Consider the following 24,736-nt stretch of genomic DNA (forward strand, 5'->3'; position numbering starts at 1 on the left):
TGTATTATCTTGTATTCCAAATCGAGGTAGTCAGAGTAAGTGACAGAGTAATTAAAATTAGATTAGTGATTCACCATAGGACAGCTACCATCATCTCGGCATATGCCCCTCAACCAGGACTACCGGAAGGACAAAAAGACCAATTCTATGACACCCTATTGCGGACTACCTCGTTGACAAATGACAGTGACCATCTCTTCGTGGCAGGTGATTTCAATGGACATGTTGGACGGCATGTCGGGGGCTTCCATGGCGTCCATGGAGGCTACGGTTTTGGCTCTCGTAATGAGGAGGGACCCAGGCTGCTGGAGTTCTGCGATGCAAATGACCTTATGGTCTGCAATACCAACTTCAGGAAACCCACCTCTCACCTAGTCACCTACCGTTTTGGCAGACACACCAGCCACATTGACTACATCCTTGCCAGAAAAAGGGAAAGAGGGCTGATTATTATAAATGTCAAAACCTTTCCAGGCGAAGAATGTACTCCTCAACATAGATTAGTAGTTAGCGACTTCAGGATCAGAGCTAAATGGTTGCCCAGAAGACCAGCTTGGAGGAGAAGGGTCTGGAAGCTTAAAGATCCTGCAAATGGACAGAGATTTAGAGACATACTACTCGAAGCCTCTGACGAAATAGAAGGGGATATAGCTTCACTTAATGTGGAAGACAACTGGAGATTTCTACGGGACAATCTGCTGACAGCCACTGACCAGATCTGTGGATGGAGCAAAGTACCATCTCGACCCAGAGTAACATGGTGGTGGAACACTGTGGTTGACAGGGCTATTAGACAAAAGAGACAGGCTTGGAAGGACTGGAAGAACGGTGGTAGCAGGGAATTGTATCAGACAGCCAGAAGGGAAGCTAGGAGACAGGTTTATTTAGCCAGAGGGGAAGCGGATAAGAAAAAATTTGCCAATGTTCTGAGCCGTGAGGATGAAAGACTTGAGGTATTTCGTGTTGCAAGACAGTGTGTGAGAGAGAATCGTGATGTGGTAGGAGAGAAGTGTGTTCGCATGGATGATGGTTCACTTGCGCTAAATGAGGATGCAAAGAGAGAGGTTTGGAGATGCCACTATGAAAGATTGCTGAATAAAGAAAATGAATGGGATATAGAGAGTCTGCCGAATGTTGACCCAACAGAGGGACCAGCTATCCGAGTTGATAGTTCCGTGGTAGCTAAGGCAATTAGAAGCATGAAGACAGGGAAAGCCCCAGGCCCATCAGGAATTACTGCAGAGATGCTCAAAATATCTGGCAGTGTCGGCTATAACCTAGTCACCCGTATAGTCAACCAGGTGATACACGAAGGAGTCATACCCAATGACTGGTGTAGCAGCATACTAGTCAACTGCTACAAAGGTAAAGGTGATGCCCTAGATACAAATAATTACAGAGGTATCAAGCTGTTGGATCAGGTAATGAAGGTTACGGAGAGGGTCATAGCCCAACTAATTAGAGAGAGAGTTAGTTTAGATGAGATGCAGTTTGGGTTCGTGCCAGGGAAAAGCACCACTGATGCTATATTCCTGGTAAGGCAGCTGCAGGAGAAATACCTAGCTAAAGATAAGCCCCTGTACCTGGCTTTCGTTGACATGGAGAAAGCCTTTGATAGGGTCCCCCGATCCCTCATCTGGTGGTCAATGAGGAAACTAGGGATAGATGAATGGCTGGTGAGGGCTGTGCAAGCCATGTACAGAGATGCCGTAAGTAAGGTTAGGGTTGGCAACATGTACACAGAAGAATTTAAAGTAGAGGTTAGGGTCCACCAGGGTTCAGTACTCAGCCCCCTCCTATTTATCATAGTCCTCCAGGCAATTGTGGAGGAATTCAAGACAGGTTGCCCCTGGGAGCTCCTCTATGCTGACGACCTCGCTCTAATTGCTGAGTCACTATCAGAACTGGAGGAGAAGTTCCAGGTGTGGAAGGAGGGTTTAGAATCGAGGGGCCTTAGAGTCAACCTAGCTAAAACCAAAGTACTAATAAGTAGAAAGGTAGACGATCCACAAATGTCCTCAGGAAGATGGCCCTGCTCGATCTGTAGAAAAGGTGTAGGTAGAAACTATATAAGATGTACCCAGTGTAAGCTATGGACACATAAGAGGTGCAGCAATGTCAAAGGTAGGCTAACTGGGAAGATAGTTTTTGTATGTGGCAGATGCTCGGGAGCATTGACCTCCGAAAATCTGCAGAAAACAACTTCCGTCACTTTCCAGGGGGAAAAACTAGAAGTAGTTGATAGCTTCCGTTATCTAGGTGACCAAGTCAGTAGTGGGGGTGGGTGCACTGAGAGTGTAACTGCTAGAATAAGAATAGCCTGGGCAAAGTTTAGGGAGCTCTTACCTCTGCTGGTGACTAAAGGCCTCTTGCTCAGAGTAAAAGGCAGACTGTATGATGCATGTGTACGAACTGCCATGCTACATGGCAGTGAAACATGGGCTGTGACTGCTGAGGACATGCGTAAGCTCATGAGGAATGAAGCCAGTATGCTCCGATGGATGTGTAATGTCAGTGTACTTACTCAACAGAGCGTTAGTTCCTTGAGAGAAATGTTGTACCAAAAAAAGCATCAGTTGTGGTGTGCAAGAGAGACGATTGCGCTGGTATGGTCATGTGGCGAGAATGGATGAAGATAGGTGTGTGAGAAAGTGCCAATCCCTAGCAGTTGAGGGAACCCGTGGAAGAGGTAGACCCAGGAAAACCTGGGACGGGGTGATGAAGCACGACCTTCGAACGTTAGGTCTCACCATGGAAATGACTAGAGACCGAGACCTATGGAGTATGCTGTGTGTGAGAAGACCCGGCAAGACTAGTGAAGCCATAACCCATGGCCCCTACCTGGGACGTAGTCAGTCCACCTGTGCATACCTTCCTTCTTGTGACACTTGTGAAGACCTGTTGAGGCAAGTGAAAATCAAATCAAATCAAATCAAACCAAATCAAAATAGATGAACATCAATGGAATTTGTATCCTTGTGGTTCCAGTGCCGGTGGCACATAAGAAAACCATCCGAACGTGGCCGTAGCCAGTACCACAACGACTGGCCACCGTACTGTGGGCACGTACCAAACACCATCCGAGCGTGGCCGTCTGCCAGCCTCGTCTGGCACCTGTGTCGGTGGCACATAAAAAACACCATTCGAGCGTGGCCGTCTGCCAGCCTCGTCTGGGACCTGTGTCAGTGGCACATAAAAACACCATCCGAGCGTGGCCGTCTGCCAGCCTCGTCTGGGACCTGTGTCGGTGGCACATAAAAAACACCATCCGAGCGTGGCCGTCTGCCAGCCTCGTCTGGGACCTGTGTCGGTGGCACATAAAAAACACCATCCAAGCGTGGCCGTCTGCCAGCCTCGTCTGGGGCCTGTGTCGGTGGCACATAAAAAACACCATCCGAGCGTGGCCGTCTGCCAGCCTCGTCTGGGACCTGTGTCGGTGGCACATAAAAAACACCATCCAAGCGTGGCCGTCTGCCAGCCTCGTCTGGCACCTGTGTCGGTGGCACATAAAATCACCCACTACACTCTCGGAGTGGTTGGCGTTAGGAAGGGCATCCAGCTGTAGAAACACTGCCAGATCTGACTGGCCTGGTGCAGCCTTCGGGCTTGCCAGACCCCAGTTGAACCGTCCAACCCATGCTAGCATGGAAAGCGGACGTTAAACGATGATGATGATGATGATGATGATAGTTAGTTTAGAAATGTGAAATTTGGTGCCTTATAATTTAACACACACACCGGTAAAATTTCCACTTATTTCTTTTTTATTTTTCTAAAATTTTCATTGTGTCTCGCAACCTTTTAAATAGTTTTGACTCCATATTGGTGTAAAGGCTTACCACTGAAATAGTCAAAACTATTGAAAAGGTTGCAAGACGCAACGAAAATTTTAGAAAAATAAAAAAGGAATAAGTGGAAATTTTACCAGTGAGTGTGTTAAATCATAAGGCACCAAAAGAGGATGACTCTCCCCTGACAGAATATGGTTCAACACACAAACTCACATAAAGAATTTTGCAAACCAAACCCAAAATATATACATATATATACTGGAGTAAACACATAAATGTGAAACAAGGAGTACTCAAATATGAGAGGTAGAGTAATATGCTTTATTTAAAAGCAGCAGAAATTTAACAAAAGCTGTTACTCGGAGTAATATATATATATATTGGTAAAAACGGTAAGATAACAAAAGAAAGAAAGAGGCCTCAATATTATGTAAATAGAGGAATTTATCTGTAAAATAATTGTCACATATTACATTTACAGATATATATATATATATATAGATTTATATATATATAGATTTATATATATATATAGATTTATATATATACAGATATATATATATATATATATATATACACAGATATATATATATACAGATATATATATATATATATATATATATATATATATATATATATATATATATACAGATATATATGTGTATGTATATATATATATCTATATATATGTGTATATATATGTATATATAAATATCTATATATATGTGTATATATATATATATATATATATATATATATATATATATATATATATATATATATATATATATATATATATATATATATATATATATATATATATATATATATATATATATATATAGGTGTAGGAGTGGATGTGTGGTAAGAAGTTTGCTTCTCAACCACATGGTTCCAGGTTCAGTTCCACTGCGTGACACCTTGGACAAGTGTCTTTTACTATAGCCACATGCTGACCAAAGCTGTGTAAGTGGATTTATTAGATGGAAACTGAAAGTAGTCCATCGTATATATATATATATATATATATATATATATATATATAGAGAGAGAGAGAGAGAGATAGATAGATGTGTAAATATATAGGATGGCAAATATATTTTTAAATTTCACCACCAGTGGCCTAGCATGTATAAAAGTCAATAAACAGCATATTCTTAATATAAAATTGTGTATATTTGAACACAAGAGAAAACTACCTTCAATGGGTAATTTTTATATGCTAGAAGAAGTAGTTAGAATGACCAAAACCACATTGCTCTTAAGTGTGGTTTTGGTCGTTTTGACTGCTTCTTTCCCAAGAAGGAAAGGTATGCATAAGTGGACTGGCTACATCCCATGTAGAGGCCACGGGTTATGGTCTCACTTGTCCACCTCCCTTACAAATAATCTTTTTTTTCCTCAGGAACTATTAGACCTGACACAATGTATTAGCCGGTGTTGTTCAAACGATGAATAATTTTGCGTAAATCATGGTTCGTTTTGTTCTCTTACTTTATTATCATCTTATAATCATCTCATAATAATGACTTTTATGACTCTTATTACCACCTCAGTCAATCTAAATGTATATATTTGTCGTTACCTGTCATAAATACCCTTACATTTCTACGTGTATTTCATATTTTCTTTTTGTAACATATTTCTACTATATATATATATATATATATATATATATATATATATATATATATATATATATATATATATATATATAAATATATATATATATATATATATAAATGAGAAAATAACCAAATTTTCTCAATTTAATAATTAAAAATTAAATTATACCATTTAGAAAAATTACATATTATAGAAAGATTAAATATAAGATAAAACATATAAAATTGATTAAGTAATGGGCAAAATAATAAATAAATAAAACGTATATATTCGGTAAAATAACGACACGTGTTTCGTGGCCATATTTAAGAAATGATAATAATAAAAATAATAGTAGTAGAATCACTTCAATAGAAATATAGCCACTCTTCAGGTTAAAGATAAAAACAATAATAGATAAATTAATAAATATACATAAATAATCATGTAAAGTACGAAATATCTTAAATATATTCTTGTTTAAAAAATAAGATACAATTAATTAAAATATTTAAAATAAATATATATATATATCGTATCTATAAAAGGGAGGATGTGTGTGTGTGTGTGTACATGATTGTAATTTATGCACATCCACAAATTAGCACGCATGTGTCTCTAATTTTAGGAGGACATTTGTCAACATCTTATCTGGGTTTTGTCAACTTATTTTCTTCCCGAAGCACCTGCGGATAGGGTAAAAATCTATTTTTCAACCATTGCTTTTAACCATAACAAATATCATCTAACAAAATAAATAAGATGAAGAAAAGTGGAAGAAGGAGGCAGAGAGTTTCACGGGAAAGACAAAGTGAGAGAGGGAGAGAGAGAGAGAGAAAGTTATGACGTTCATAAAAATAAAATGTAAAATGTTTTTGTTTTTGAAAGGCACACTATATTTTATAATCATAGTATATATACTTTCTCACACAACAATTACAATATATTTATTTTAAATCGTTCATCTTTTTCCCCTTCTCTCTCTCACACACATTACTTTGGGTGCGAAAGAATTTTGTTTTTATTTTACACCGAGTAAAAAAGGGTTTTGTTGACAATCCATTTATTTAACAACAAAGAGGTGAGTAACAATTTGTCAGTTAATTATACAATATAAATGGGTACAATTTGCGAGGCTTCCACCACACCCCACTCCGTTTAATGGACCACAAAAAGGGTTTTGAGGCCAGAGTATTTGATTCCATGCAAATAAAAAAAACGATTTTTTTTCTTAGTGAAAATCGTGCAAGTGTTAATCTACAAATTTAACATTTTTTCCATTCATTTCTGTTTATGAACATGTATGCGTGCATAAAACATGCAATAGGTGTACGTACGTACGTGTGTGTATGTGTGTTCATGTCTGTTGCTCATATATATATATATATATATATATATAATATAGCTAATTTTAACGGATTTCACCCAAATTTGACTTCTATATTACTTAGTTTTGTTTGAAATAAAGAACTTCATTACCTTAATAATTGTAACTTAATTGTAACAGAATTATTAACCACAGATATCTCAATGATATAATTTGTCCCCTGTATGAAGGCGCTTGTGTTTAGTCAAATGGCTACTACTAGAGAATGATTTACCACAGATATCACAATGATATGGTTTCTCACCTGTATGAGTATATTTGTGACTAGTTAAAGTGCTATTTTTAGAAAATGATTTACTACAGATATCACAGTGATATGGCTTCTCTCCTGTATGAATACGTTTATGATTAGTCAATAGACTATTACAAGAGAAGGATTTACCACAGATATCACAATGATATGGTTTCTCACTTGTATGAATACGCTGGTGTTTAGTTAAGACACTTATTTGAGAGAATGATTTACCACAGATATCACAATGATATGGTTTTTCTCCAGTATGAATACGTATGTGAGTAGTCAATTCCCTGTTTCTAGAGAATGATTTACCACAGGTATCACAACGATATGGCTTCTCACCTGTATGAATATGTCTGTGACTAGTTAAATAGCTATTTAGAGAAAATGATTTACCACAGATATCACACTGATATGGTTTTTCCCCAGTATGAATGCGCTTATGGAAAATCAAGTCGCTATTTCTAGAAAAAGATCTACCACAGATATCACACTGATATGGTTTCTCCCCAGTGTGAACGCGCTTGGTTTAGTTAAATCACTATTTCATAGAATGATTTGCCACATGTATCACAGTGATATGTCTTCTCAGCTGTATGAATACGTTTGTGCCTTTTCATGTAACTGGCATTAGAAAATGACCCACCACAGATGTCACAGTGATGTGGCTTCTCTCCTGTATGAACGTGCTTGTGTTTAGTCAAGTCACTGTTTGCAGTGAATGATTTACCACAGATATTACAATGATATGGCTTCTCTCCTGTATGAATACGCTTGTGAATAGTTATAGTACTACTTTCGGAGAATGATTTGCCACAGGTATCACAGCGATATGGTTTCTCACCTGTATGAGTACGTTTGTGTGATTTCAAGAGACCATTATCAGAAAATGATTTACCGCAGATAATACATTGATATGGCTTCCCACCTGTATGAATACGCTTGTGTCTAGTTAAAGCACTATTTCCAGAAATCGATTTACCACAGGTATCACAGCGATATGGTTTCTCACCTGTGTGAATACGTTTGTGACTAGTTAAAGTGCTTTTTTTAGAAAATGATTTCCCACAAGTTTTACAATGATATCGCATTTCTCCCGTATGTATATGTTTGGGACTAGTTAAAGAGCTATTTACAGAAAAGGATCTGCCACAGATATCACAACGATATGGCTTCTCACCTGTATGAACACGTTTGTGTGGTTTCAAGGGACCAGACTCAGAAAATGATTTACCACAGATATCACACTGATATGGTTTTTCCCCAGTATGAATACGTTTGTGACAAGTCAAAGAACCCCTTTCAGAGAATGATTTACCGCAGATATTACAGTGATATGGCTTCTCTCCTGTATGAGTATATTTGTGACTAGTTAAAGTGCTATTATCAGAAAATGATTTACCACAAATATCACACTGATATGGGTTTTCCTTAGTATGAATACGCTTGTGACCAGTCAAATGACCATTTTGAGAGAATGATTTACCGCAGATATCACAGTGATATGGTTTTTTCCCAGCATGAACAGGTTTGTGTGATTTCAAGGAATAAGACCTAGAAAATAATTTACCACAGATATCACAGTGATATGGTTTTTCCCCAGTATGAATACGTTTGTGACAAGTCAAACCACCACTGAGAGAATGATTTACCACAGACATCACAGTGATGTGATTTCCCTCCTCTCTGAATGCATTTGTGTTTGGTTAAGACTCTTTCTTCACCGAATGACTTACCACAGACATCACAATGATATGGCTTCTCTCTTGTATCAGGGGTTTTTGGTTTAGTCAAATTATTCATTATGAGAGAATAATCTCTCATAAATATCACAATAATAGTGTGTTTTTCCAAATTCTGTGGATGTTAGTGTTTAGTTGTGTCACTATTTCCAGAGAATAATTTAATGTTATGTTTCTTTCATTTGTTATTTTACTCAATGTCTAAAATAGAAAATGAAAACTGTCAAATCTTTTGTAAAGTTATCCAACGTTAAATTAACCTGTTAATTGATAATCTCCTCTACATTCCAGACAGTGAAGAAAAACAATGTTGTTGAGAAATACAATGTCAAGAAATTTTTTCCTATCAAATTTATATTAAGAGTTTGAAGTATTGATGAATGTTTCTTGTTAATACGTGGACATCCTTCAGTCAAGGAAAGTCAATAAAAACATCAGAGGCACATCTGAATGAAGAAATTTCTTTTATGTCGACATGATGTGATATTCTGAAATAGGAAAAGAGGCAGTAAGATAAAGTGGATAGTTAAACAACAGAGTAATTCAATTTTACGACATCAATTGTCATCCATTTAATATCTACGTTTGCATGGGTCAGAATCCATTGAGGCATTGAAACTTTTACAACATTCTGTATATAGATGAATCGCTTCCACATTTCTCTAATTATTTATCTGTTTTCTTTCTCTTCTCTCCTTTCACTTGTTTCACCTGTGAAGTGGCATGGCTTAGTGGTTAGGGTATTTCACTCACAATTGTAAAGTTGTGAGTTTGATACACAGTGGTGCAATGAGTCTCCAAACCAATTTATTTCACTTCACATCAGTCCACTCAGGTGTCAAAAATGAGTTTCACCTGTAATTCAAAGGGCCAGTCTTCTCAGCATCCATGTCATGCTGTGCCTCCCTGAAGACTATATCAAGGGTCCCCATGTCTGTGGAATACTCAGCCATTTGCATGTTAATTCCATGAGCAGGCTTTTCAGTTGAATGGCTAAACTAAAACACAGAGTGTCAGTTACTGTGGCCATGCTGGAGTACTTCTTTTATAGATTTCATTTAAAAATACCAATTTTTAAGAAAGTGACGAGGAAACAAAGTTGGTGGGGTACATTTAAGTACTTACCCCAGACGGATTTGTAGGTATTCTATCAGAATTAATTAGGCAAGTTTCCTCTTATTGGGCAGTAATTAAATGGGATCTTTTCCTTTTGAAGGCCTAAATTAATTTAATTGTCACACGTGTAAAAAAACCCAAAAGCAATGGAAAGTGATTTAAACAATTAACAATCAAAATAATTCTATAAACAATTAAATTAATCTAACAATTAAGAAAAAAAAAATTAGGGTTAGGGTGGAGGTTTAGGGTTAGTTACAGGATGTTGTCTCAGTTTTAGACGCAGCAAAAGATTTTAGCTCAAAAGAGAGCAAAGGATTGGTTAAAATTTGAAAAATTAAACTACGTTAAACAAACAAATTACAATTTTCTCAAGAAAGCTAAGAGAAAAAAATATTTTATTTTGACACATTCTACCAGTATACGAAGTTTTAAAGTGTTTAGTTAACTAGAAATTGTGTTGAAATCTGGCATTCAAAAGGAAAAGATCCCAATAGAATTACACCTCCCAACCAAATTACAGGCCTTATGCCTTAAGTAAAAAGGCTTATCATCATCATCATCGTCGTTTGTCACAGAGGGGACAAACAAGGACAAACGGATTAAGTCGATTACAATTGACCCCAGTGCGTAACTGGTCCTTAATTTATCGACCCCGAAAGGATGAAAGGCAAAGTCAACCTCGGCGTAATTTGAACTCAGAACGTAGCGGCCGACAAAATACCGCTAGGCATTTCGCCCAGCGTGGTAACGTTTCTGCCAGCTCGCCGCCTTGGGGTCTATATATCTACTTCTCGCTCACATGAAAGGTTGCTGGCCCTGGGTCAAAATTTGAAATTTTTATCTGTTTCTTTATAACCCACAAAGGGGCTAAACATATAGGGGACAAACAAGGAGAGACTAGGTATTAAGTCGATTACATGGACCCAGTTCGTAACTGGTACTTAATTTATCGACCCCGAAAGGATGAAAGGCAAAGTCGACCTCGGCGGAATTTGAACCTAGAACGTAACGGCACACGAAATATCTATTTCTTTACTACCCACAAGAGGTTTAAACATAGAGGGGACAAACGGATTAAGTCGATTACATCGACCCAGTTCGTAACTGGTACTTAATTTATCGACTGCACAAACAAACAAAAGGGAACACAGTGTAAATAACGGACAGAGCTATTGAAAAGGTTGCAAGACGAAACGAAAATTTTAGGGAAACAAAAATAAGAAATAAGTGGAAATTTTATCGGTGAGAGTGTTAAATAATAAGGCACTAAAAGAGGATGACTCTTCCCAGACACAACAGAATTAATTAATGTGGTAGTCTTCAACCGTTCTCCTCACCTTTTACTAATTAATCATGCCACATTACTTTCATTTTACCAATTAATTTACTTTATATCACATATAAAAGTCGATCATAGGTTTTCCTAAACAACAGATCAACATTTCAGTTAATTATTAATTAAGACGAGCAAATTATATTTTCCTAATTGTTGTCAGGTTCCCGCTTCGAAAAATAACTACTGTAACATCGAGAGGGTTACATAAATCTATTCTTTACATTATCATTATTAGCATTATTATCACCGTTACAGCCTAAAAGTACATTTTTGTCAACTTACTGTATTCAGACATAAACAGCGAGTCAACGATCAGTAATTAAGCACCTTAATTAATAATTTAATTGGAGGTGGCAAAGTGGAGTCGAAGTTATTTCCCTTTATAAAGTTGTATTTCTTCAATTCTCCAATAGATGGCTGTACTGACTGGTCCGATTCGTTCCAGTTTTTTATCTTAATCCCAATTTCTTCAAATTTTGATCAGATTATTTTAAGAAAGTGTACTCATATATTCTGCTATAAAACTCGGTACTACTAGCGAAGACTGGAACCGGTGTGCGCCCACGCATGTCCGCGCTAGCTAGTCGTAAGTAGTCGATCCTACAACGACTTGCAAATGAGTTGAAGACAACCAATGGGTCTAATTAATGATCAGGACAAGAGGGTAGGTGGGGCGTTTAGTGTAAATAAACAAACAAGAAAACATCAAAACAAAACACACACACATATATATATATATATACGATGATGATGATGATGATGATACCTGAATGCTGTCCCTATTATGGATGATGTCCAAAAACTAAAAACTAGTGAAAGAATATATCACACATAAACACATATATAATATTTACTTGTATCGGTGTATATATACACACACACCACACACGATTAAAAACTAAAGAATATGAAAACTAAAAGAATATATCTCACACATTTTATTTGATTTGTGTAAAAAAAATCATATACATTGTTCTAAGAAATAATTTATTTACTTACTTTAAAAAGTTCTTTTATTTTATTCTGTAAAATCAACTCATTTGCATACGCGCAAGTCGTTGTAGGATCAACTACTTACCACTAGCTAGCGTGGACACGCGACTGCGTGTGTGCGCGCACAGGGACCAGTCTTCGCTAGTAGTACCTAAAACTCTACCAGGTACGGATCTTTTCGGCTTGAACGGCAGTTGGTACTAGTTGCGTAAACTGGACCCGGTGCGCGCATCCGCGCTAGCCAGTCGTAGGTAGTTGATCCTACAGCGACTTGCGTATGCAAATGATCTGATTTGCGCAACATTGCAAAAACTAAGTTAATAGCGAGCCCTTACTGGAGCTTAGGAAATATTTTTCAACGATATACGGTGTATATTATTTTAAAAACAATTGCGTTTTTTTTTGTTACAAAACAATTAGAAGCATTGAAAAAAAGCAAAACAACCTTAAGGACAGTCAAACATTTTTTTTTTTCAAAGTAGACCACTACGGGCAACAATTCATTTGTGTTTTCATCCCGTCGCAGACCCTGGAAGAAACACGCCGTCTTTAGCCTGTGACGTCATGTCCCACTTGGGGTCCTTTCCTGTCGCCAACCCCTCTCCTTTCCCGCCATACACCGACTTCAGCTTTATATATATATATAATTCTCATTATTTTTATGTTTTTGCATCTCTCTTCCCTTGCCTACACACTCTAAGGCCACGAAGTTGGTCTGCTTGGTGGGAGGCGATTTAGTCTACTCTACTTCAAATCACACAACTTCGCCACCACAAACATAAATATCTTCATTGTTTAATTCCTGAGCAAGTGTCAAGTTATCTATTTAATAGTTTCTCCCATTTTCCGAAGTCGCTGGTCAAATAACTTTTCACCCATCACACGAATTTCAGTACCAGAGGAACTGTTTTTACTGCCCAGCCACAATGTGTTAAACAATTTTGTTTGTCTTCTTATCATTTGTACATATATATATATGTATATTCAACTGAGGTCTGGTGAACCAGACTCCAATCTGATCTGGCAGAGTTTCTACAGCTGGTTGGCATTAGGAAGGGCATCCAGCTGTAGAAACTCTGCCAGATCAGATTGGAGTCTGGTTTGCCAGACCTCAGTCAAATCGTCCAACCCATGCTAGCATGGAAAGTGGACGTTAAATGATGATGATTATTTGGTAGATTTCCATGACTACATTTCTGATGAGGTAGATTACGATGGTAATACTTTTTAGGTGGTTTAGATTACGATTACATACAAATTTGTTGTCACAATTTTTTTCGGAGAAGTTGGAGTCCAGAAGAATTTCGGGTAAATTTTGATAATTTCACCCACAAGATTTTCATAAAGACAAACAAAAAGACTCAGATTTTTTGCACGGAATCAAGTACCCTGACCTCACAATGTGCTGCAAACTCCTTATTTTTGCTTGGAAAAAGTGGTGCGGATGCCCCCACCTCGGAATCAATGGAAATATATATTTTTTTCATAGGATGATGATGATATATATATATATATGTATACACACACATATATATGTGTGTGTGTGTGTGTGCATACGTACATATATATTTGAAGCAAACAGCATAAACTGTGAACAAGTTAGCATTAGGAGAATACACCCAAAGAAACACAAACAAATCAGATTGGAACCTAGTGCAGCATTATGGTTTGCTAGCTCATGTCACACTGTGCCACGCATGCCAGTAAAAAAATAAAAATTTCACTAAATGATAATGATGATAACAGAGACAATGATGAAAACACATAGACAAAATCAACTTCAGTGTAACCTTTTATTCATTATTCCCATTTCTTTATTCTCTCAAAACAAATTGCTCAAAAATCCAGAGCAATCATCTTCAGAAATCAAAGGCATTGTTGATATACTTCCATATATATACATGACATTCATGAATTTGATGTTGACATTATTGAAAATGAAGTCGATAACATCATATTTGAAGAGATAAAAATAGCCCAGTCTTTCAGCAGAAAAAAAATAGCCATAATTGTTGTAATAAAGATTAATACTGAATGGTTGCACTTTTGTGTGAATACTCACATGTGTACTTAAATGGCGTTTTTGAGAGAATGATTTACCACAGATATCACAATGATATTGTTTTTCCCCAGTATGTATATGCTTATAATTAGTGAAGTCACTATTGTATGAGAATGATTTACCACATATATCACAATGATATGGTTTCTATCCTGCACTGGTGTTTAGTTAGGACACTTCTTCTAGAGAATGATTTACCACAGATATCACAATGATATGGTTTCTCCCCAGTATGAATAGACTTATGTCGAGATAAAGTGCTATTATCAGCAAATGATTTACCACAGACATCACAACTATATGGCTTCTCTCCTGTATGAATACGTTTATGTCGAGATAAAGTGCTATTATCAGAAACCGATTTACCACAGATATCACAACGATATGGCTTCTCTCCTGTATGAATACGTTTATGGACAGTCAAGTCACTATTACATGAAAATGATTTGCCACAGATATCACAACGATATGGCTTCTCTCCTGTATGAATACGTTTATGGACAGTCAAGAGACTTCTTCGAGAGAATGATTTACCACAGATATCACAACGATATGGCTTCTCTCCTGTATGAATACGTTTATGGACAGTCAAGTCACTATTACATGAAAATGATTTGCCACAGATATCACAACGATATGGCTTCTCTCCTGTATGAATACGTTTATGGATAGTCAAGAGACTTCTTCGAGAGAATGATTTACCACAGATATCACAACGATATGGCTTCTCTCCTGTATGAATACGTTTATGTTTAGTCAAGTCACTATTACATGAAAATGATTTGCCACAGATATCACAATGATATGGTTTTTCCCCAGTATGAATACGTTTATGGACAGTCAAGTCACAATTATAAGAAAATGATTTCCCACAGATATCACAACGATATGGTTTTTCCCCAATATGAAGGCGCTTGTGTTTATTGCAGTTATCACTTTCAATGAAGGATTTACCACAGACGTCATAATGATATGGCTTCTCTCCTGTATGAACACGTTTATGGACAGTCAGGTCACTATTATGAGAAAATGATTTACCACAGATATCACAACGATATGGCTTCTCTCCAGTATGAATACGTTTATGTTTAGTCAAGGCACTATTACAAGAGAATGATTTACCACAAATATCACAGTGATATGGTTTCTCTCCTGTATGAATACGTTTGTGAATGGTCAAGTAACTTTTTCGAGAGAATGATTTACCACAGACATCACAACGATATGGTTTCTCTCTTGTATCAGAGTTTTTAGGTTCAGTTAAATTATTCATTATGACAGGATAATTTGTCATATATATCACAATAATATTGTTTTTTCTTTTCTATGAATATGTTTGTGTCCATTTGCATCACGATTTTCAGGGAATAATTTAATGCTATGTCTCTTTCATCTGTGATCTTACTTAATATCTAAATTAGCAGGTGAAAACTGTCAGGTCCTTCGTAAAGTTATCCAAACTTGTAAAGCAATCACCTCCTCTACATTCCAGACAGTGAAGACAAGAAATATATTTCGCTGTTGTTTGTCATAGATTATATTTATATAGAAACGTTGATGTATAGATGAATGCTCCTTATAAATATATCGTCTTCCTTTAGTTGATGAAAGTTGATAAAAATATCAAAGGCACATCTGAACGAAGTAATTCCTTTTATGTCAACATGATGTGATATTCTGAAATAGAAAAAGAAACAGTAAGATAAAGAGGATAGTTAAGTGACATAGTAATTCAACATTGTAAATATTACAACATGAACACTGTCAGAGATTTAATGTCAATGTTTACAGGGGTCAGAGTTCATTGAGGCGTTGAAACATTGGTATACCCACACAAGTTTACTACACACTTCACCTTTACAACCATTCAGAAAAATGTTTGATTTAAGACTTCATGTAGCCCGACCGGAATTCCCTTTTCTGGACCAGCTCGCTAGTTAGCCGGCAGTGAAGGTCCCTGTCTTCATGATGTCTATGATGAGCCCATGGGCAGTGCCCTACACATCATTAGGATCTTTTTGCTTTGACCGGCAGATTTTCAAAATAATTTCTATGTAACTAAAAAATTTTAAACTTCGTATACTGGTAGAATGTGCTTATAAAACATCTTTTTCTCTTGGCATTCTTGAGAAAATTCTGTAGTTTGTAACATATTTGTTGTTTAATTTCTTGCATTTCAGCAATTTCAACCAATCAAAGACGTCTATTGATGTGAAAACGATTTCAGCCGTAACATTTACCGACGGCGTCATGTGAAAATATCCCTGATTTTTATGAGAAAAAAGATACCCTGTGGCCATAAACTGAGGGGTCACTCGTAAACAGAGCTGGATAACAAAACCGTTCCCTCTTTAGTGTCCACCCATAATTATGACCCTAGTATCGATCTATTGCATTTGAATCTGTTTTAGGGTTAGGGTTGGGGGGGAAGGGTATCTTTTTTTCTTCAGAAATGTAAATAAACCCAATCTGTTTCTTAAACGAATATAATATGTAACAGGGACATTTTCATATAACGCAGCCAGAGATCGTTTTCACCTCAATAGGCGTCATTGATTGGTTGAAATTGCCGAAATGGCAGAAATTAAACAACAAATATGTTTCAAACTACAGAATTTTCTCAAGAAAACCAAGAGAAGATGTTTTATAAACACATTCTACCAGTATATGAAGATTAATTTATTTTTAGTTACATAGAAATTATTTTTAAAATCTGTCGGTCAAAGTGAAAAGATCCTAATGATGTGTAGGGCACTATTATCATCATCATTATTTTCTTTACACGGAATGGAATGAAATACAAAGCCGACCTCGGCAGAAAGTCCTCAGTTCAAATACGGATGAGATCGACTTTATCTTTCATCTCTTCCGGGGAAAAAACCGGGATCCATGCAATCGACTGATCGCTCGTATTAAAGATTGCTGACCCTGGGCCAGTTTTGAAATCATCATCATCATTACTATTATTAATATAACATTACATTAAATCTTTATCAACTTACCGTTTTATCAATGCCTCATAAACAACAGGATAACATATATTAATGTGGAATTCTTCAATCGGACTCCTCACATTCTACTAATTAATTACGCTGTTTTATTATCACTTTACCAATTAATTTCAGTTCTATCACATGTAACAGACGGTCGTAGTATTTTATAAACAACAAATCAACATTTCAGGTGCAAAGTTATTAATTAAGTCGAAGAAATATATTTTCCTAATTTTGTTACGTTTTCGGTTCGAAAAATAATTACTGTAACATCGAGAGGTTCACATAATTCTATTATTTACATTATTATTATTATCATTACAGCCTTAAAGTAAATCTTTCTCAACTTACCGTTTTATCAATGCCTCATTAACAACGGGACAACGTTAATTAATGTGGTATTCTTCAATCGGTTTCTTCTCATTTTACTAATTAATTTTGCCACATTACATTCATTTTTACAAACTAATTTACTAAATATCACATGTAACAGTCGATCATAGGTTTTCATAAATAACAGATCAACATTTCAGTTCGGAAGTTATTAATTAAGACGAACAAATATATTTTCCTAATTGTTGTCAGGTTCCCGCTTCGAAAAATAATTACTGTAACATCGAGAGGTTCACAGAATTCTATTATTTACCTTATTATTAGTAGTATTATCAACACTATTACAGCCTTAAAGTAAATCTTTGTCCACTTACCGAATTCACAAATAAACAGCGACTCAGTGATCGGTAATTAAGCACATTAATTAGCTTTTTTGGCCACGAGGTTGATGTGGTGCAGAAGTTGTTTCCCCTGATATAATTGTATTTCCTTAATTCTCCAATAGAGAGCGCTACTGACTCGTTGGATTTGTTCCGGTTTTTCTTTTTACTTTGTCCCATTCTGTCAATAACTTCATCTTCAAGTTCTTTTAAAATTCTCACCAGATTATTTTAAGAAAGTGTACTTGTATATTCTACCCTATGACCGTTTCCAGCACACAACTTCATCCCGTCGCAGACCCTGGAGAAAGAGGCCGTCTTAACCTGTGACATCATGTCCCAGTTAGGGTCCTTTCCTGTTGCCAACCCCTCTCCTTACCCGCTATACACAGACTTCAGCTTTATATAATAGATAATTCTCATTTTTTTTGGTTTTAGCATCTCTCTTCCCTTGCCTACACTAGGCAATGACTTTCCCAACATGTCAAATCAAGCTCTAGAGAGCTTATTTATTGCTTCAGCTTATCCTTATACCTAAGGCCAGGCTGTCATGATATCCCTCTATTTGTTGGACTCACTGAAGAATTTTTGTAATGCAGTCATTTCCATTTCGAAAACATGTCCTAACCATCTACACTGAATTCTCATCAGTATACAAGTGAGACCATAACCCGTGGCCTCTACATGGGATGTAGCCAGCCCACTTATGCATACCTTTCCTTCTTGAGACACAAAACTCTATTTGTGAAGACCTGTTGAGGCAGTGAGAATCGAAATCGATCAACATCAATGGTAATTGCAGCTGTGATACCATGCCGGTGGTACATAAGAGAACCATCCGAACGTGGCCGTTGCCACCGCCGCTCCGACTGGCTTCGTGCTGGTGGAACGTAAAAAGCACCATCCATTCATGGCCATTGCCAGCGTCGCCTTGCCCCCCATGCCGGTGGCATGTAAAAAGCACCCACTACACTCACGGAGTGGTTGGCGTTAGGAAGGGCATCCAGCCGTAGAAACATTGCCAGATCAGACTGGGCCTGGTGCAGCCTTCAGGCTTTCCAGACCCAAATTGAACCGTCCAACCCATGCTAGCATGGAAAGCGGATGCTAAACGATGATGATGATGCTTTGGATGCTGGACATATTACATTTTTTTTAAGATTTTCACATCGGATATCTTATCTTGCAATTTTGTAGCATATGGAGTGTAAACGGCAATTGTGAAAAGTTTCATGTTTTTTTTCTTTATTTCCCTCTAGAAGATTTGTATACAAGTTTTGTGTACACCTATTTTTGTAATTAGACTGACATCATGTTCACAACACACATCAAATTAAATTCAAAACTAAAAGAGCTACTACTGGTTCATGTTAGCATGATACTTGCAGAGGGATATTTATAAAACACACCATGTATCTTAAGGGCATACAGCCAAATCTGGAGCAGTACTCTGGTTGATTGACAGCTCTTGTAACACTTTCCCACCTGATCCTGCATAGAAAACGTTAAAGGATGATGAGAATGATGATGATGATGATGACGAAAACACAACAAGACAAAATCAATGTCACTCAAAACTTTTATTTCCTTATTCCCATTCCTTATTCTCTCATAACAAATTCCTCAAAAATCCAGCACAATCTTCTCAGAAATCAAGTCATCTCTGTGTTGATATATTTAGATATATAAATGATATTGAAGTTGAGATTCATGAATTTCATGTTGACATCCAAGAAACCGAAGTTGATAATGTCAAGCATGAAGAGGAATAAACCCTGTCTTTTAGCAGACAAAATATTCATAATCGCTGTGCTGTTGTCATAAATTTTAACATTGATACGGTTACACTTGTGAATGAACACTCACATGTGTACTTAAGAGGCCTTTTTGAGAGAATGACTCACCACAGATATCACAAGGATCTGGCTTCCCTTCTGTATTAATATCCTTGTGAGTAGTTAAAAAATTATTTTCAGCAAATGATTTACCACAGATGTTACAGTGATATGGATTTTCCCCAATTTTGAATATGTTGTTTACTCTTGCTAGAGAATGATTCACCAGATATCACAATCATCTGGCTTCTCCCCTGTATGTGTACGTTTGTGTCTAGACAAGATTCCACTTTGAGAGAATGATTTTACCACGATATCACAGTGATATGGTTTCTCACTTGTATGAATCCGTTTGTGTTGTGTTAATGAACTACTTTGAGGGAATGATTTACCACAGTAATCACAATGATATGGCTTCTCTCCTGTATGAATACGTTTATGGACAGTCAAGTCACCATTACAAGAAAATGATTTGCCACAGATATCACAACGATATGGTTTTTCCCCAGTATGAATACGTTTGTGACGAGTGACAGTGTTATTTCTGGAAAATGATTTACCGCAGATGTCACACTGGTATGGATTTTCCCCAGTATGAATGCGTTTGTGACGAGTCAATTGACTATTTCTAGTGAATGATTTACCACAAATATCACACTGATATAACTTTTCCCCAGTATGAATACGTTTGTGATCAGTCAAACAACTACTTGTTGGGAATGCTTTATCACAGATATTACAATGATATGGCCTCTCTCCTGTATGAACACGTTTGTGAGAAGTTAAATTGCTACTCTCAGCAAATGATTTGCCACAGATATTACAATGATACGGCTTCTCTCCTGTATGAATACGTTTGTGTTTAATCAAGCCGCTGCTTCCAGAAAATGATCTACCACAGATATTACATTGATATGGCTTTTCACCTGTATGAATACGTTTGTGACAAGTGAGAGTGTTATTTCTGGGAAACGATTTACCGCAGATATCACAATGATAAGGATTTTCCTCAGTATGAATAAGTTTGTGACGAGTGAGTGTTAAACTGGAAAAGGATTTACCACGGATATCACATTGGTATGGATTTTCCCCAGTATGTGACAAGTCAATTGACTATTTCCAGTGAACGATTTATCACAGATATTACAATGAAATGGCTTCTCTCCTGTATGTGTGAACGTGTGTGTAGTCAAGGCACTCCTTTCAGAGAATGACCCACCACAAATATCACGGTGATATGGTTTCTCTCCTCTATGTACGCGTCTGTGTGATTTCAAGTTACCAGACTGAGAAAATGATTTACCACAGATATCACAATGATATGGTTTTTCCCCAGTATGAATACGTTTATGTCTACATAATTCACTCTTACCAGTGAATGATTTACCACAGATATTACAAAGATATGCTTTATCTCTTTTATGTGTAGGTTTGTGCTTAGTCAAGTCATCACTTTGAGAGAAAGATTTACCACAGATATCACAATGATATGGTTTTTCCCCAGTATGAACGTGCTTGTGTCTAGTCAAGTCACTGTTTGCAGCGAATGATTTATCACAAATATCACAATGATATGGCTCCTCTCCTGTATGTGTACATTTGTGCTTAGGCAAGTCACTACTTTGAGAAAATGATTTACCACAGATATCACAACGATACGTTTTTTCCCCTGTATGAATACATTTGTGACAATTCAATTCACTATTTCTAGAGAATGATTTACCACAGATACTACAATGAAATGTTTTTTCTCCTGTATGAGTAAGTCTGTGCCTAGTCAATTGACTACTTCGAGAGAATGATTTACAACAGATATCACAATGATATGGCTTCTCACCTGTATGAACACGTTTGTGTGATTTCAAGGTACCAGACTCAGAAAATGATTTACCACAGATATCACACTGATATGGTTTTTCTCCAGTATGAACGTGCTTGTGTCTAGCCAAGTCACCGTTTGCAGTGAATGATTTACCACAGATATCACAATGATATGGCTTCTCACCTGTATGAACACGTTTGTGTCTAGTTAAAGCACCAATTTGAGAAAATGATTTATCACATAAATCGCAGGGATATGGTTTTTCACCAGTATGAATACGTCTATGAGTAGTCAACTGACTATTACAAGAGAATGATTTACCACAGGTATCGCAATGACACGGTTTTTCTCCTGTATGTGTATGTTTGTGAACAGACAAGTGACTTCTCCGAGAAAATGATTTTCCACAGACATCACAATGATATGGCTTCTCACCTGTATGAATATATCTGTGTCTAATCAAGTTACTTCTTCGAGGGAATGATTTTTCACAGACATCACAATGATATGGCTTCTCACCCGTATGAATACATCTGTGTCTAGTCAAGTTACTTTTTTGAGAGAATGATTTTCCACAGACATCACAGGAACATGGTTTCTCTTTTGTACCAGGGTTTTTAGATTAGTTAAATTATTCATTATGGGAGAATAATTTGTCATATATATCACAAGGATATTGTTGTTTTCCTTTGTATGAATATGCTTGTGTTGTGTCACTATTTTCTGGGAAGAACTTAATACAATGTTTCTTTCATCTGTGATCTTACTTAATATCTAAATTAGCAGGTGAAAACTGTCAGGTCCTTCGTAAAGTTACACAAACTTGTAAAGCAATCACCTCCTCTACGTTCCAGACAGTGAAGACAAGAAACAATATTTTGCTGTTGTTTGTCATAGATTATATCAATATAAAAAGGTTGATGTATAGATGAATGCTCCTTATAAATATATCGTCTTCCTTTAGTTGATGAAAGTTGATAAAAATATCAAAAGGTCATCTGAACGAGAGTAATTCCTTTTATGTCAACATGATGTGATATTCTGAAATAGAATAAGAACAGTAAGATAAAGAGGATAGTTAAGTGACATAGTAATTCAACATTTGTAATATTACAACATGAACACTGTCAGAGATTTAATGTCAATGTTTACAGGGTCGGAGTTCATTGAGGCGTTGAAACATTGGTTACCCACACAACCTGCTACACCCCAAATTTCCTTACTCGTTTCAGTCATTTGACTGTGGCCATGCTGGAGCACCGGTTTTAGTCAAGTAAATCGATCCCAGGACTTACTGTTTGGAAGCCAAGTACTTATTCTATCGTTCACTTTGGCCGAATCGCTAAGTTACGGGGACATAAACACACCAGCATCGGTTGGCAAGCGATGTTGGGAAGACAAACACAGACACACACACACATATACAAAGGGCTTCTTTCAGTTTCCGTCTACACGAAATCCATTCACAAGGTTTAGGTCGGCCCTACACCTACCTTCCTCATACCTTTCAGAAAAATTCATGTTTGATATATCTAAGACAATCGAGCTTATTTTCTCAATCTTTCTATACATTTTAACAGTTTGCAGTAACTTCCGCTGACCTCGGAAGGAAGATGCTGTTTTTAACCTGTCGCCTCCTGACGTGATGTCATTTCGTGACCCTTCCTGACGCCTTCAACTAACACTATCTTCTCCGAGACCTGCGGTGCAAGTTGACCAAAATTGAGAGTATGATAGAAGGCTTGCTCTTCCTTCTGTAGAAGAAAAATTGAAATCGGACCATGTTAACACCTAAAATTATTTACATCAAAAAGGTGCTTTTTTTCTATGAAAAGCCCTATTTTTTACGATGTATGGCAGGTTTGGTAGCCTTCAACTAACACTATCTTCTTCGAGACCTGCGGCGCATGTTGACCAAAATTGAGAGTATGATAAAAGAAGACTTGCTCTTCCTTCCGTAGAAGAAAAATTCAAATCGGACCATGTTAACACCAAAAATTATTACATCAAAAAGGTGCTCTTTTTCTATGAAAATCCTTATTTTTTACGATTTTTTAACTGCTGTGTCATCATTTTCTGGTGTATTTCAACCAGAAAAATGTTTACTAAAGAGAATAACAAGCTACATAATGTAAAATTTTTCCTTTTCAAAATTCCAATTCTAAAGGGTCGAAAAGAAAAACAAGTCCGAGCAAAGCTGGGCTATACTGCAAGTATATATATATATAATGTGTAAGGCATACATCCATAGTCATTTACGTATGCAAAAAAACCCAGCAGATACCCAACTTTGCTCGGGATTAAAATAGCATACTTTGTAAATATGTTACAGTATTTTCAAATCATGTGAAAGTACAGTATTGATGATGTAACATTTGTGGAGTAAATGATGGGCTAATTCGAGTAAGCGACATGTCGTGAGTTCGTTTGGAGGATTCCTGGCCAGGCCCTAACCTGTCATGGAAAATTGGGGTACGTGATTCTTGAGGGCACTGAAAAGCTGTCAATGGATACAATCTCCATTGCAGCCGTCGACGTATGCTTGACAGTCGAATAAATGTAGGTGCAATGAGATATTGTACGTAAATGGGGTCATTCCAGAAAGGGGCGGCAACGGGGAGGTAAGCTATTGAAATGTTGCAGAAGGCGATGGGTTGACATTGAACTTCTCGTGTTTTTTTTATAGAAAAAGAAATATAATGTGAGCCTATGTAGAAATGAATCTCTCTATATAAAGCTGAAATTGTCTGTGTATGGCAGGTTTGGTAGCCTTAACTAACACTATCTCCTCCGAGACCCTGCGGCGCAAGTTGACGAAAATTGAGAGTATGATAGAAGAAGGCTTGCTCTTCCTTCCGTAGAAGAAAAACTTCAAATTGGACCATGTTAACACCAAAAATTATTTATATCAAACAGGTGCTTTTTTTCTATGAAAATCCCTATTTTTACGATCTTTTGACTGCGGTGTCAACATTTTTCGGTGTATTTCAAACAGAAAAAATGTTCACTTAAAAGAGAATAACAAGTACATTAATGTTAAAATTATGACTTTTCAAAAAATTCAATTATAAACGGCGTCGAAAATACAAACCGAGACAAC

At 36.8% G+C, this 24,736-nt stretch overlaps 2 protein-coding genes and 1 long non-coding RNA gene across 6 annotated transcripts in view; all 3 read right to left on the reverse strand.

Moving 5' to 3' along the window:
* LOC118768185 (zinc finger protein 91-like) overlaps positions 1-24,736 on the reverse strand; it is a 339,442-nt gene that overhangs the window by 311,303 nt on the left and 3,403 nt on the right. The window contains exons 2-4 of one of the 2 annotated variants that reach the window (XM_036514153.1): positions 21,702-22,205; positions 21,238-21,365; positions 20,912-20,985 (exon numbers count right to left, since the gene is read on the reverse strand). In XM_036514153.1, coding sequence (XP_036370046.1) covers positions 20,912-20,985; positions 21,238-21,365; positions 21,702-22,205 — 706 coding nt within the window. Of the gene's footprint in view, positions 1-20,911; positions 21,366-21,701; positions 22,206-24,736 lie in introns of both variants that reach the window. The other variant, XM_036514152.1, reaches the window with a different exon arrangement.
* Positions 6,902-8,221, reverse strand: LOC118768215 (zinc finger protein 679-like). Of its 2 annotated transcripts, XM_036514322.1 has the most exons (3): positions 8,034-8,189; positions 7,364-7,865; positions 6,947-7,027 (listed from the first exon to the last, which is right to left on the reverse strand). In XM_036514322.1, the coding sequence occupies exons 1-2, from the start codon at positions 8,110-8,112 to the stop codon at positions 7,555-7,557; spliced, it is 390 nt and encodes a 129-aa protein (XP_036370215.1). In that variant the 5' UTR covers positions 8,113-8,189; the 3' UTR covers positions 6,947-7,027; positions 7,364-7,554. The 2 variants fall into 2 exon arrangements, 1 of the variants encoding a protein (XP_036370215.1); XR_005004051.1 differs by lacking the exons at positions 7,364-7,865; positions 8,034-8,189 and adding an exon at positions 8,202-8,221 and having other exon boundaries at positions 6,902-7,027.
* Positions 15,804-18,019, reverse strand: LOC118768232. Of its 2 annotated transcripts, none has more exons than XR_005004060.1 (2): positions 17,974-18,019; positions 15,804-15,950 (listed from the first exon to the last, which is right to left on the reverse strand). It is a non-coding gene; the product is annotated as an uncharacterized LOC118768232 (long non-coding RNA). The 2 variants fall into 2 exon arrangements; XR_005004061.1 differs by lacking the exon at positions 17,974-18,019 and adding an exon at positions 17,276-17,551.

The sequence above is a fragment of the Octopus sinensis genome, linkage group LG27, assembly GCF_006345805.1.
Source record: "Octopus sinensis linkage group LG27, ASM634580v1, whole genome shotgun sequence".
Classification (NCBI taxonomy): domain Eukaryota; kingdom Metazoa; phylum Mollusca; class Cephalopoda; order Octopoda; family Octopodidae; genus Octopus; species Octopus sinensis.

Bases quoted from the DNA above. Each gene is read 5' to 3' on its own strand.
- LOC118768215 (XM_036514322.1), bottom strand. From the start codon at position 8,112: ATGCGATATCATTGTAAAACTTGTGGGAAATCATTTTCTAAAAAAAGC. The intron at 7,866-8,033 runs GTGAGAAACCAT...GTACTCATACAG, and splicing joins TCACAAACGTATTCACACAG to GTGAGAAACCATATCGCTGT.